Below are 15,324 nucleotides of genomic sequence, written 5' to 3' on the forward strand. Positions count from 1 at the left end.
TTCCATAAACCCTTCCTCTTCCCCTTCCTTTGTCACTGTTTACAGACCATCCTACCTGTACTCCAAGCTTGCAATAAGTTCAGCATCATCTTTGTCTATACTCTCCTTTCTCTCCCATCTAGTCATCATCAAATCTCGTTGCTGCTTGCTCGACAATATTTCTGTAATTTGACCATTAGTTAATATCTGCATTGGCAAGGCACCTCTCTTCACTGTGACTACTATAACCTCCTCCGCTATGCAACTGCAAAGATTTTTTTTTTTTTAAACATGTATAGCATCTCTTTGTAGCCTTCCATCTATGGTCCAAATTTCTTGGTCAAGGTATAGTCAATGTCCAGAATCCAGGTAAAATAAGAATAAAAAATGATAATAAGTAAATAAAAATTTTGGGATCCATTCAAAAACCTCTGGCTGTCCGGATTTGGCACATGGTCCACTATTCACTACTTTGGTGGAAAGGCTGAGCCTCTCCATTTCCTCTAAAGCACCCCATAACATCACACCTACTCACCATATCCTGTACCCAAGTTCTATGCAAGCCACTTTTTACTGATGGGTTCATGGATCTCCTTCATCAGCACTTGTCTTTGCAACTTCTTATGTGTCATCTCTTACATGTAGAGCTGTGGTCTTCAACCTTTGTACGCACAAGATCACTTTTTGAATTTAAGTGTAACCCAGGATCTACCCTGCCCCTTCCCTGAGGCCCCACCCCACTCATTCCATCCCCCATCCCTCCATCGCTCGCTCTCTCCCATCCTCACTCACTTTCACCGGCCTGGGGCAAAGGTTGGGGTTCGGGAGGGGGTGCAGGCTCAGGGCTGGAGCCGAGGGGTTTGGAGTGTGGGTGAGAGGAGGCTCCGGGCTGAGGCTGCGGCAGGGGTTGGGATGAAGGAGGGGGTGTAGGCTCTGGGAGGGAGTTTGGGTGCAGGAGTATTGGGGTGCAGGAGGGGGTTTGGATTTCTGGCTCTGGGAAGGGGTTCAGCACTGGGGTTGGGGTGTTGGAGGGGATTTGGGGTGCAGGATGGGGGTAGGGGGTGCTGGCTCTGGAAGGGGGCTTAAGGCTGGGCAGGGGGTTGGGGTGCAGGAGGGGATATGGGGTGTGTGCTCCCGCTGGGCACCACTTACCTCGGGCGGTTTCCAGTAGCCAGCACAGCAGGACTGAGGCAGGCTCCCTGCCTGCCCTGGCCCAACACCGCTCCCGGAAGCAGCTAGCATGCCCCTGCATCCCCTGGGGAGTGCACTTGGCTCTGCATGCTGCTCCTGCCTGTAAGTACCACCCTGACAGCTCCCATTGGCCCTAGTTCCCCGTTCCCGGCCAATTGGAGCTGCGGGGTCGGTGCTTGCAAGCAGGAGCATCGTACGTGGAGACCTGTGTCCCCGTCCCCCCAGCACTGCAGGGATGTGCTGGCTGCTTCCGGGACCGGCGTGGGACCAGGGCAGTCAGGGAGCCTGCCTTAGCCCTGCTGCGCTGCCGGACTTTTAGCGGCTGGAGATCACGATCAACTGGTAGAGGCTCCAGGATCCACCAGTCGATCGCAGTCTACGGGTTGGTGACCAGTGATCTAGAACATTCTCCCTCCTGAAGTTCATCAAGATCATTCCCTGTCTGCACAAGTTCTGAAAAACTCAGCTATTCTGTGAAGCTTCCTTCTACAGTGACTTGTGCTCCACACGGATTTGCTCTTTAGGTCTTGTCTACCCTGGAAAATGACATCCTGTTACTGTGTACATGTGTGCAAATATTTTAGACATGTCAGCCGTAAGTGTAGTTAGGACTGCTGTGCTGAAAGTCATATTTACTGACATAATTTTAAAAACAACTATCCTTGTCTGTATGCTGAGCATTAAGATTGTGTGTTAACAATTTGTGTGTTTAAAATCGTGTTATAACCATTTTACTGCTCAGATCAGGTCTCCATTTAAAACTTTTGCCAGTATAACAATGTTGTTTAAGGGTGTGATTTTTGTTGTTTTAAATAACACTTCTATACTGGCAAAAAAGTGCTTTTGGTAGTATAGCTTATTTCATTTGGGCAAATGTACTCTTTTGCCAGTATAAACTGCATCTACGCAAGCAGGATAGATGTATAAGCTGCATTTCTACTTTTTTAGTGTAGACTATGCACTAGTATAGGCCCTTACTGTTTGCTTGCACCTCTAGTTGCTATTCCTGTTCTGTGGGGAAGGGAATCTTGTTTTCCTAGTACAGCTGATGGATTGTGGAGTGCTTTGTGCAGCTTTTGGCACTATGTTAAAGGTTGAGAATAACTAGTGCTGCTGGATGTGTCGTGTCCGTTTTATCAAAACAGGCTTGACTATTCTTGGAATACAGCCTATACATCCAAACCATGTAATTGATAATTGTGGTGTTAAACTACACCGTCCTGGGAATGCTAATTGGATGGACATCTGAGGAATAGTCCTTGAACAATATTTTGTACTTAATTTTAGTCTCTTTGTCCCTGGATGTTTGTTTGACTAAAAGAAGGCAATTTTTTGGAGGGATTCAGAGTATTTAAATGACCAAAAGTAAGCTAAAATTCATACCTGTTTAAAAAATAGTTTTATTTTTGTTTCATCCTGCTACTAGCAATGTTAAATATTTTCTTGTTTATTCTCCTTGAAAGAGGAAAACCAGTAAAAGTCAACACTTTATTTTATGTTGTTTTATATTATGTCAGTTTATGTTGGTTTTGAAAATGTTTCCAGCTTTGTTACCAACATGGTTCCCCTCAACCATGATTTTGTTAAACTTCAGATCTGGCTTTACAGCTGTATAACTGTAATTACAAGGCAATGCCAGCTTTTTTTTTTTAAAGAAAATATGCCTAGAAAAAGTCTTAAATGGTGAGGGAAAATTTTAAGTAGATACTTTTTTACTTTATTTCTGTCTAAAAACAAACAAAAAATACTTTTGGGCAGAAATTTTGGGAAAAGTGGCTGTTAGCACAAGAAATGTGAATTGTTTGTCTAATTTGAATGATCTTAAAGTACTTAGTTTAATGTTTGTTTTTTAATTTGCACTATTGACAAAGAGATTTAGGAAGTAATTTAAAATGTTAAAACATCTCTTAACAATTTAAACATTTTAAGATTTATACTTCAGTAAAGTACAGTGTTCTTATATAAAGATTTTCTTTATATTTAATGACATTATCCATATGAAACAATAGTTCTAATGAGAGATGGCAAATGTCCCTCACAAGGACGACTGTAAACTCTCTGGCCCCATCTTATAGTTGGAAACTGACCCACCCCTGTCAACAATCAGTGGCCTTTAACCAGTGTTGAAAATGGTGTAACAGCTAGTATATAGACAGGGCAAAATTGTTTTCAGCACAGTCGCAGAAAGGATGACTGATTGAAAAAACAATTTATAGTACTGGTTCAAGAGAAACCATTGATGAGAGTGGCTGGCAGCTACGGATCAATCTCCTGGTGCAGACAGCTTTTTAGACATAATCTGTAATGAACTGGGGTCTTGTGAAGCTGGCATCCTTTCCTGATTTCTTTTAACAGTAAAATGTTTTCAGTACTTAGTACTAGATATATTTTGCCCTCATTATGTTTTTGGGGTTTCTTACCTTCTATTAAATTGTAGGCTGCTTTTTTTTTTTTTTTTTTTGGTGACATCTGTATTTAATTAGTGGACACTGCTTAACCTAGTGTTTGTTCAGGTTGTGCATTGAAGGCGATGCAAGATTTGGAATACTGTGATCTCCTACAGCTCCAACATTAAAAGGATCAACATTCTCCCTTATTACTGTATAGCAGCTTTGCAGATGGGCAGCTTTATTGCTTTGCTGGTGCCGTAGAGGTTTTGTGTTCTCTTACATTTCTTTTAAATTTTAATCACTTTAAAGTTTGTACAAAATTATCCATGAAGAATATGTTGGAGAATTACAGCAAAAATATTGTGTATTTCGTACAATAGTGTCACAAAAGCACTTTCGCTGGGATCTGAAACTCAACACAAATCCTGATGTCTATACGTTGGATGCTATGATTCATAATCTAACATTAATATTGGCCAGTATGTTATACAGTATATGCTTTGCTTCTGTCTACCACATAATTGTTTGCTTATATTCTTTTGTTCTTGATGCCATGCTTATAGGAAAAAGACATTATCAAGCATATGGTATTTTTTATGGTATTTAGTTTAATATTTTACAATAAACATTGAACATTATTAATGGGTAGCTTAAAGTTACCATTAAAAATTATTTTCTTTCCTTCTTCCAAAAATAGATAATATACTTAAGAGAATCACCCGAAGATGTGTACAGGCTCTTATTGGCTGGAAACGTATCTTATCTTCCTTTCAGGTAATTATAAAAATGTTAGAACTCTGTGTGTCATGATCTCTGAATGGTGTTCAGAGGCACTGAGTTGGGGACCCTTGCCTATGACTGTTGCACATCTCAACACATTTGGCAGTTTCTGATGAAAACAAGGTCAGATAGTGGAGTGATATTGCAGGTCAGTACTGAGGTGTGCTGGCAAACCTACAGTATATGAGGAAGCTTACATAACTATTTACTTTCATTAGCTTTTTTCCCCTTTGAAGTCACACTAAAAAGGGAGATTGGAACAGTTAATGATAATGAATTCTAAATTAATACCATTAATTGCCCAGTCTGAATTCTCTTAACCTCGTACTAAAATATCTATTTATATAAATATTTTGTGGTGACTGCAATAATTTTGACATATCTTTTCTGTCACTTGCTGAACACACTCCCCAAAAATAGATGCCTGATTATTTAGTACTTCTTTGTGTAAAATGAAATTTTTACCAATGAAGAAACATCTAAAAATAAATAAATAAAAATAAAAAGGTTGCTTCCTAGTTGCTTCACCTCTGAGGGGATATAATTTTAGGTATCCCAGACTACGGACTTCTTATTGCCATTCTGTTTTTATCCAGTAGATAAACAAGTTTGATAGTTCCTGATCATGAACAATTTTGTAAAGTTCTCCCAAGAACTAAAACAATAAGGCTTTCAAAAGTTAGATAAAACTATCTAACAATCAAACAGGCTTTCATAAAATGCAGGAAGTTAAAGGGAGAACCAAAAAACTCCAGTTTACTATCTTGATGTTTAGATTTATAGTGTGATCCGTTCACTCCTGACTCTAAAAGCAAGTGAGCATTTCTTATCAGAGCAACTGTCTCATGTTTTTCTCCCTTTTTTGGGAGCAGCAAGGTTTTCTGTAATGTCTTGGTTTTCTGGTATGCTCCCTTTCCCTTATCAACAGTAGTAGAGCTTTGGGAGCTGTTTTTTGCCTGTTTTCAGAGTTCCTTTAAATGGCGGTAATAGGACTCTTCTTGAGGCGTAGCTCTCTACCAAGCTTTTATCTCTCTCCTCCCCACTCTTTTTAACTGTGATTTTTACCCTCCCAGCAGATCATGCATCCATTTCTGGGAGTAACTTTTTAGAGTACATAGAGTAAATTCAGTGTGTTTATGAAAGTTGTTAGATAGACTTGGTGACATTGCATAGTGACATTACTTATCCATAAAATATGGAACAATGCAAGGTTCTCCAAGCTATGTCAATGTGCTCTGGGATTGAGAGGCGTTCAGCCTTCATATCTATTGAATCCTCCATGCCTCAGAGGTTGTCAAGAAGAGTGGTGATGTCAGTTGTGATTAGTATTGCAGAGAAACTTGTAGAAGAGGCCACCTAATCCCCTATCTTTTATTTTTTTTGGTCTCGTCCTCTAGTCACCTAAGATAGGTTTTACTATAGTTACTTAGTGCTACAGATACATATGGTGACTTAAAGCCCTCTAGAAAGACCAGGTCCTTTGTCTGAGGTGCTTGCAATCTAAATTGGATGACAGTGGAAAAATAACAGACTGTGCTGGGGATGAGCGCACAGAAAAGAAGCTATTGCAGTAGACAAATGGTAATGTATTATTTTTCAAGAGAAGGTGATCATGTTTGTTTTTAGAATTTATTTTAATATGATTTTTTTTAATCTCTCTATTTTAATACCTTATTTAGAACATCTGAAAAGTGTTTAGTGATGGGAAAACGAGTTAATTCACACCACTGACTTTTATTGTTTATTTATATTGCAGTAGTACCTAGAGGCCTTAATTGTGGTCCCATGGTGCTACATACACACATGTGTATGCCTCAAAGAGCTTATAACCTAAGATGCAAAGGGATTTGGAGGAGTGTGAGGTTGTTTATCGTGCAAGAGGGGACCTTCCACAAGGGTAAAGGTGGTATGATGATAAGCATAACATGAGGGGGAATGAGAGGAGCTGAGTTCTGGCAGCAGCATAGCTGTGTATAGCCTTTGGAATGAAGAGTGAAATCCAGGCCCCATTAAAGTAAATGACAAAACTCCCACTGAACTCTGTGGGACCAGGATTTTGCCCATGGTGTTCAAGCCTGATGCAACTAGAAGGAGGAAGCCACTGAAGAGAATTGTGAGTTGAGATGGTGTTTTAGGGTCCTGTTCTTTTTAGATTGTCCATACTGACTGTTCATTAGCCAGTGAGAGAGGAATTGCCTGTTGCAATCGGATAATAGTTACTTGTGGTCTTTCCTAATAGAGGAATTTATATTAAAGTCTTAGAGAAATTCTCTGTATCCTATTGTCAGTTTCCTGAATGAGTTCCTTTTCTTTCTATTACTTCCATTTCCCCTTCTTCCCTCCTTCACACTAACTCATTAGAGGAGCGGGGAGTAAGTGCAGCCAGATCTCTGAAATTCTCACTTTTGTCATTTTTAGTCAGAACATTATAACAAAGTGTCTCTTTTACACATTTAAAAAAACCCTAAACCAGACACTACTTCACTCTAATGCCTCAAACAGCACAGTTGCTGGTGAGAGTAGTAGGTAATAAATCTGTAGCAACAATGAGGGATAGACATGACCATAGAGAGTGGTAAGGTGAAGAGAGACTTTAAATCAGTGACACTCCAAATATGAAATCCCATAGTGCAACATGAAGTGGACAATTTAAAGTGCTTCTTTCCATGCGCTGGCAGAAATGGAGGAGAGAGGGGAGGAAGTGTTGCTTGCCACTATAAATTGCCATTGACAATACCATTACTGGCTTTCTCAAATATTTGAAACCCAACAGTTATTCCACTAAAATATATAATCCTGAAATTCAGAGACTTTTTTAAAAAATATAATAGGAAATAGGGTTTTCCTACCTTAGATCAGTTCTAAGTTCATGGTTTCATCAGTTTCATTGAGTCATTTCTTTGTCAATAACTGACATAGTACCAAGAACATTCTATTCCTACCTCAAGATGATTTAAGAAGAATGGCAGGGAAAAAAGCTATAATGAAAATCAGACTGTTATTTTTAAGCATAGTCCAGCTAAATATTTTGAAGCTGTAAGTTTAGGAAAATTCACTTTAAATATTACTATAGCTATTTCTTTAATCTTTGTTTAGAAAAATTAAACTGCCATATATATTTAATACTTAAATAGGGAATGTTAGTGTTAGAAGTAATTTGAGTCTTGTCCATCCACATATGCATTGTTTTTGTCAGATTCCAAAAATCTCACAGTACACAAGGAATCGCAGTATACAAACTATTTTCTAAAAAATATTTATTTTCAAACAAGATAAACATCTTTCAGGAAGTGGTGTTGTCCAAATTCACTAAACTGCCGAAGTCTTTTATTCCCAACAAAAACTGAAAGTGGCAGCAGTTCTGTTGAAAAAAGGTGGCTGAAATAAACTTAATGTTGGATTGTATATGTGTTTTAACATAAGATACCAGTAAGGCAATCAAAAATAAATTAAAACTTAAATTAATAACTTCAAGATTGGAAAACAGTAGAGTATTTTAAAATAACTAATAATCAAATCTTTTTACTGCTGTCTCTTGAGAAATAACATTTTAATTCATTTAGTTTTAGATCTGCATGAGGGAACTCAGGCAGTTTTGCTTATGAAACTAGAAATGCTGTCAGCTGTCAAAACTGATTTCACATGTTTGTGTGTTACAGGGATGCTTCATTTGGTACTTGCAGTTTTCATCTAACATTGCTTGACTGCTTTCATGCAATAAATAAGGTAAGTAAAATTATAATTTTTAGTGATATGTTTGTCAGCTAATTATAATACAACCAAGATTAGCTCATGAAACTAAGGACCTAATTATTCGACCTTCACCATAGCAATGTGTCTGATTCTGCCTAGTCTATACAACTTGTATAGTAACTGAGCTCCTGTGACTGCTATCTGGGGAATCCAATGAACATGTATAGGTGCGGTCTGGCACCCTAATATAGAGCAAGTTCTTCCCTTGATGGGAGTTATCTAGAGAAAATCTTAGCAAGAGCTATGGAGTCAGATGGGCAAAACTGTTCAGGCCAGTCAGTTTACCTCTAACATCTTGATATTAATGTGAAAATTGGTAAGTTGTTGGACCAAACAGCCCTCCATGACTGGTCTTCCAAACAGTCAGCATGGTAAATATTATAAAGGGGTTGTGTGTAACTTAATGATGACTGTAAGAGGGAGCCTGCATAACTCCGTGGCCTTATTGTTTCAACATTTGTTTCTGAACTTGAAAGAGAAAATACCTGAATCAGATAACTGGTTGCCAGGCTCCTTCATTTCTTCTGCACCACTGATTTAATCATCCAAGGGTTTATTGCAACTCTGAGTATATCCACACTTGGGGGAGAGGGGCAGGCAGAAGTAGGAGTTGTGGCAGCGATCCTCAGAAACCTGGTCAGCTGACTCAGGCGCGTGCTATAGGGTTAAAAATAGCAGTATAGCTATTCCCTCTCGGTTTCTGAAACTTGTCACAGGGATTTGATTTAGGGCCCAAGATGCAGCCCCAGCAGGAATGTCTGCATTACTATTTTTAGTTCATAGAACAAGCCTAGTAAACCTGAATTAGTTGACTGGGGTTCTGAGACTTGTTGCCATGAATGATTCTGTGGCCTGGTTCTCATTTTATTTTTAAGTGAAATCAGAAAAGAGTGGGCTTGCTTATTTATCGTTAATTGTATTGAAGTATATGTAACATGGACACAGGAATGGAGGGGTTTGCTTTGGACCAAGACTGAATGCTAAATATTTTCCACAACTCCAGCATTTTCACAAGTGTTAAAATGTTTATGAATTCAGTTGAGTTCAGTCCAATTAGTGGAGTTAATATAATGAGGAAATGTTACTCAGGCACAGTGGTGAAAAACAGATCATCGAATCATAGGACTGGAAGGGACTGCGAGAATCCACTGTAAGGGGTATGCAGAAATTTAAAATGGTGATGCATTTTGTGTTTTGATGAAGGTTCTTTTTGTTAAAAGTTATATTGTGGATTTTAGGCTTTGCGATATGGCTTCCTGGATTTCAGTGCTTTTGATGTAGATGAATATGAGCATTATGAGGTAAGTGTGTGGCCTGGGGATAAACACTGAACTGTGACTTAGAAAACCTGGGGTCTGTTCCTGTCCTGCTGGTTTACCTGGGGCAAGTTATTTCCCCTCTCTGTGCCTCAGTTTCCCCATCTTTAAAATAGGAATAATGATATTGACGTTCTTTGAGATGCTAAAGTGTGTTGAGATCTATTGATGATAATTGATCTTGGGAATTTCAAACCCATGAAATTCACCTGAATTTATGGGAAATTCCTTGTGTGTAACTGTACAGTCTACAACACTTGGATAAATATACTCTCTTAAAGGCAAAGAAGCATGGCATTGTTAGGGGCTTATTCCTTCACCCGCTCACTTCCCTGGTCCTTCGGGTATTGTTGTTCTCTGTTCATGCGAGAAATCCAAAGGTGCAAACAATTCAGTGTTTACTGGGGTGAACTTCCAGCAAGCAGTGATTCCAGTTTCCTTCCTTAGTGTCCCCCTTCCCAGCTCTGACACCACAGAACCTTACCTGTGTCCCTGTTCCCATTCCCCTCCTTTAGCAAAACATGATTCCTATTTCCCCACCCCCATTCCCCCCTCTTTCTTCCTGATTGACTGCTGACTATATAGTAAAACTTGACTTCTGCTTAGCTATACCTTAACCAATCACTTTACTGAAATTTAACTAACCAATCCTAACATATTGTAACATGACTATTTAACCAATTATATCCCACCACCTTAATTAGTTTACACCCAGCAAAATTAATTATACAGCAGACAGAAACAATCACAGAACCAGACAGATTATACAAACAATAGGGAAATGGGGACTACAGTGATAGACCATCAAAGAAATGAGGATTTCACATCCTAGCTATTGATAAGTGAGTTCTTGCCAGACAGGATGCTATTAAACTTTGGCCTGGGCTACACTGGAAGGGCGTTGAACTAATATATGCAACTTAGTAGTTGAAGTATCTTAGTTCAACTTACCTGGCCGTCTTCACGGTGGCAAGTCGACCGCGACGGCTCCCCCGTCGACTCTGCTTACTCCTCCTGCCAAGGTGGAGTACAGGCGTTGATTCGGGGATAGATTTTATCGCGTCTAGACGAGACGCAATGAATCGATCCCCGATAGATCGATCACTACCCACCGATCAGGCAGGTAGTGAAGACGTACCCTAAGTTTCCTTTTACATCTTCTAGGCACTTCCCTTTTTCTGGAGGTGATAGGTATTATCAGGACAGGATTGTATTCCTAACAGCCCAATAGCACCTTATTTCAGTGTGACTAGTTTGGAATGTGAGGATGTGACCGTTCGCTTCCCAGCTTACGGCTGCCTCTGCTGCTTAGCCAAAGGCCTTAGCCTAAGAACAGAGCCTCAGACTGTCACAGTAAGAGAAGGCCCTTACACCAGCAGACAGTGATTTTGATTCTTTCTTTTATACCTCTATAACTAGCTAAGTGATAAGAATACACCTAAATTCTTAGAGTATAGGCCTTTACAGACAGGCCTGAATATCTATATTCTAACAGGCATTTATACAGAAAACTTAGGACTTGTTGGAGTTGCATGAAGTAATTACTAATAAAGTAGATAAAGGTGAAATGGGACAATTTACAAAAGCTTTAAAAAAAAAATCCAAGTATGGCTCTATTTGTGGGGAGACTTAATTGCATCACTTGAAGTTTGTTTTAGAAAGAAAAATACTGGAGGGATTGAGAGCATTTAACATTTTATTGGTGATGCAAAGGGCAGACTGGAAATGTGCTTACACCGACAGGTCTTGTGTTTGGCTTTGTACTTTTGAAGCAAATATAGAAGGGGTGGACAAACTTTTTGACCCGAGGGCCACATCTGGGTATGGAAAATGTATGGTGGGCCATGAATGCTCACAAAATTGGGGTTGGGGTGCAGGAGGGAGTGAGGGCTCTGGGGTGGGGCCAGAAGTGAGGGGTTCAGAGTGTGGGAGGGCGCTCAGGGCAGGGGTGTGTGTGGGGGAGGTGAGGGCTCCAGCTGGGAGCGCAGGCTCTGGGGTGTGGCTGGGGCTGGGGTGCAGGAGGGTGCTCTGGGCTGGGATTTGGAGGGTGGGAAATGGATTAGGGCTGGGGGTTGGGGCATGGAGGGGCTCAAGGGTCCAGGCTTGGGGCTGCGCTTACCTCATGCAGCTGCCGGATGCAGCGGCATGTCCGCCCTCCGGGTCCTACGTGGGGGTGCGGCCAGGCGGCTCTGCACACTGCCCCATCAACAGGTGCCGCCCCCGCAGCTCCCATTGCCTGCAGTTCCCGGCCAATGGGAGTTGCAGGGGCAGCGCTTGGGGCGGGGGCAGTGCGCGGAGGCCCCTGTCTGCCCCTAGACATAGGAGCTGGAGAGGGGGTATGCTGCTGCTTCCGTGACTGCAGCAGGCATGTGTGGAGCGGCCACCAACCCTGCTCTCCGGCTGGAACGCGGGAGAGGGGCAAGCTCCAGACCCCATTCCCCAGTGGGAACTCGAGGGCTGGATTAAATCAGCTGGCCAGCTGGATGTGGCCTTCACGCTGTAGTTTGCCCTGAAATAGAGGGATAATGGTAAATCATGCAGTTTGCCCTGAAATTATTCCTGAAATATAGAGACAATGGTAAATCATGAATTTTCTCTTGACAGAAAGCAGAAAATGGGGATTTTAACTGGATAATACCAAACAAATTCGTTGCCTTCAGTGGACCTCATTCAAGAAGTAAAACTGAAAACGGTATGCTTTGGGGACACAAACCCCTATGCTACTACTATGTATTTGATCGATTGTTATGAGTTATGAGTAACAGCAACTTTATCATTTTTAAAAATTTGTTCCTCCGATGGTATGTTTTTCTTAGCTTTTTTGGGGGTAGGGTGGGGGAACGCTTGGCGATGATAAAGCCCAAGACTTTCTTTAGCTGTATTTGAATTAGACTGTTTCAAAATTAACTGACTGAAAATGGAATTTTTCTATTGGACATAACTTTAATAATAAGGTATTTTACATGTTTGTTTTTTTCATTTGGATGTGCAGTTTTCATGACTAGTTCCTTTGTTTCTGCCTGCAGGTTATCCCCACCATGCTCCTGAGGCCTATTTCCCATATTTCAGAAGACACAAGGTTACTACCATAATACGTCTTAACAAAAAAATGTATGATGCCAAACGATTTTCAGATGCTGGTTTTGAGCATTATGACCTCTTCTTTGCTGATGGAAGCATACCTAGTGATACTATAGTCAAAACATTCCTAAATATTTGTGAAAATGCTGAAGGTGTTATAGCAGTTCATTGCAAAGGTATGTTACATGCACAGTTCATATTACAAGGTGGAGATGAGAGTAGATAGCAAAGCCTATAGTTAGTTAAATTTACCTGACACTTTGCATTATAAGCCCTTATTTCCAATTGATTATAAGTTAGCCAAACTGTAACCATTTTGGCTGATATTTTCCATGCTTGTTCTGTGCTTCAGCTGATATTTTTGGTTTATTTGTTTTGGCAAATCTTTTCAGCTGCTTATGAGATTTGCAAGCCTATTTTTCCCTAGTGTCAATGTTAACACTTCTTTTTCCAATCATCTCCGTGCTTTTCAGCAGAAACTATAAATTTGGTACGGTGTTAGTCTGGGAGCCAGGAGGAGACCTTCTGTTGGCTGGAGGTGATAATTTTGTGTATGTCACACAGTGTTCATTATTGAGCAAGGCTTACATCCAACCTTACATTAGGAGCACATTCAAAGCACACATATCTAGGCTTGGAAGACTGAAATTTGTGTTGGTAAATGTTGGTTAACATTGATTTTGCTATACTCACTCAAACCATTGAAAAAATATTTCCATCAATGATGATAGAAATTTACAGATGGGCAAAGGAAGAAAAATGCTGCTTGAGAGCTTTAGAATTTGATTTAAGGATATTGACAATGTTTTGACATGATATTAACAATTGACGTTCTGGCAGTTATAAAGCTTTAACTTTTTGAATCTCAATATCTACTGTCATTGAATAATTGTCTGACCTCCTCCCCTATGACTTTGCACAACTGTAAACATTTAAATTGATAAAAATTGAAAAAAATGATTAAGCATTGATTTCATCCATCAAAATTATGAAAAATAAAAATCTAATTCCTTCAAGCCTGTTTATATCAGTGCTGCATGCTTTGCCTTGTCTGTCTATTCGCTTTTAGGTAGAGTTGAAGATATTGCTGCTGTTCAGTAAATTCCTAAATAGTTTGAGACTTGATCACCAAACAGTCTGTGACCCCAGGCAGCAGTTGTGATCAGTCCAGACACTTAAGCTGGAGCCAGTTTCTCTTCCTTCACACACTTCTCTCTCCTCTTCCCTGGCAAGTTAAATTGGGAGAGGACTGTTGACAGGGACTTGGATTTGTTTATCCTTAGGGCATATCGCAAAGCCTGTCTTTTTTCCCCCCATAGATCTTGATAAGGGGATGCGTTGGTAGTTATCTTACTTTAAGGCAATTTTTGAGTTCATATTCTCTTAGTTGAGCATTTAATATTATGTATATATGCAAATTTTTATTAGTATATTAAAGTATTTTATGATACATAGTGCTATAGACAACTGTCTTTATAATTTGTTCCTGTACATAAAAAGCAGCTGACTTTGAAAGGCTTGATTTCAAAAGCATATTTGTGATTTACTGGAAAGTCACTTTCTAAACCTAAAATTGTAATACTTTTATTCAAACAATAAGTTACATTACAAATATTGGACATAATTTTTGAAAACACTGCTCCCTATGTAAGTTTGGCCAGTGATAGATTTAGTAAGATGGGCAATTAAATATTTGTCAATCATAGAAGCAGCAATACAAGTGATTTAGTTTTAGTTCTTAAGATTTTAGTTAAAACTAAACTCTATGTAAAAATATGTGTATAAAAAGAATCTTGTATCTTACACAGCTGGTCTTGGCCGAACTGGTACACTTATAGCCTGTTATATTATGAAGCATTACAGGATGACAGCTGCTGAAACCATTGCCTGGATTAGAATAAATAGACCCGGCTCAGTAATTGGACCACAGCAGCACTTCCTTGTAGAGTAAGTAGACTGTTACTGCGTTAGAATCAATAATTTGGAAAACTAATTAAAAACTGTATTTTAATAGAAAAATTAGAAATTAGTTCCTTTAAAAACAAAGCAAGCAACATTGCTAATTTCTGGAAAGTTATAACCTGGTTATCTTTTCCATTCCATAATAGGAAACAGACAGAACTTTGGACAGAAGGAGATATTTTCCGTGCAAAGTTAAAGGGAAATCGCAAAATTGCTGTTACAAAAATCCTCACAGGAGTAGATGATATTTCAATTAATGATGCAAAAAACCGGAGAGCCAACAGAAAAGACACTGAACTGGTAAACGTCCTAATGTTCTGCTGTTGTAAATGTTTTAACTGCTGTTGAGGACCACTGAGGACATGGACAAAGCTATGAGTACAATAAAGCTCAAGATGTCGGATTCTTTTTGTATGTTTTGCTATGTTCCTTTTCATACTAAAAGATTTGGGGACAAAAAGGTATGGACAGCAAGTGTGAAAGATGGAAATGCATGCTGCAGTTGAAATAGGAGCATATTGTTATATATTAGACTTTTTCATTCACTAGGTAAATATTAGAACAGACACAAATCAAGGTTTTGAAGTTCACAAGCAGAAGTATCCTTGTTCTATTTCAAATATGCTTTTTTTTTTTTTTTTTGAGTGTTGAAATGCCTTTTCCTACCATGACAACTGGCTTCTAGAACACTGTCTGATACCTTTGTTTAGCCACTGGCATCCACTGTAAAAGGAGATGTAGTGGTCTTTAAAAGCCAAGTATAGGAGAAGAGAGAGACGTGAATTCCAAGAAAGAATAGAAACCAAGATAATGCTATATCTAAACAGCACTGTTGAAAATACTTCCAATATTTCAGTCAGGTGGTATATTGA

The 15,324-nt window shown here is 39.5% G+C and overlaps 1 protein-coding gene across 12 annotated transcripts in view; it reads left to right on the top strand.

Annotated features, from left to right (window-relative positions):
• The window catches only part of CDC14B (cell division cycle 14B), an 81,451-nt gene that overhangs the window by 34,032 nt on the left and 32,095 nt on the right, over positions 1–15,324 (top strand). For all 12 annotated transcript variants that reach the window (XR_012668541.1, XR_007356676.2, XM_048850151.2 and 9 more), the window contains 7 exons: positions 4,258–4,334; positions 8,000–8,066; positions 9,332–9,394; positions 12,014–12,101; positions 12,436–12,666; positions 14,299–14,437; positions 14,599–14,752. Coding sequence is in view for 10 of the 12 variants with exons in the window: in XM_048850151.2 (XP_048706108.2) it covers positions 4,258–4,334; positions 8,000–8,066; positions 9,332–9,394; positions 12,014–12,101; positions 12,436–12,666; positions 14,299–14,437; positions 14,599–14,752 (819 nt within the window). In the remaining 2 variants the exon portion in view is untranslated. The remainder of the gene's footprint in view (positions 1–4,257; positions 4,335–7,999; positions 8,067–9,331; positions 9,395–12,013; positions 12,102–12,435; positions 12,667–14,298; positions 14,438–14,598; positions 14,753–15,324) is intronic.

Source organism: Caretta caretta, chromosome 5, assembly GCF_965140235.1.
Source record: "Caretta caretta isolate rCarCar2 chromosome 5, rCarCar1.hap1, whole genome shotgun sequence".
NCBI classification, from domain to species: domain Eukaryota; kingdom Metazoa; phylum Chordata; order Testudines; family Cheloniidae; genus Caretta; species Caretta caretta.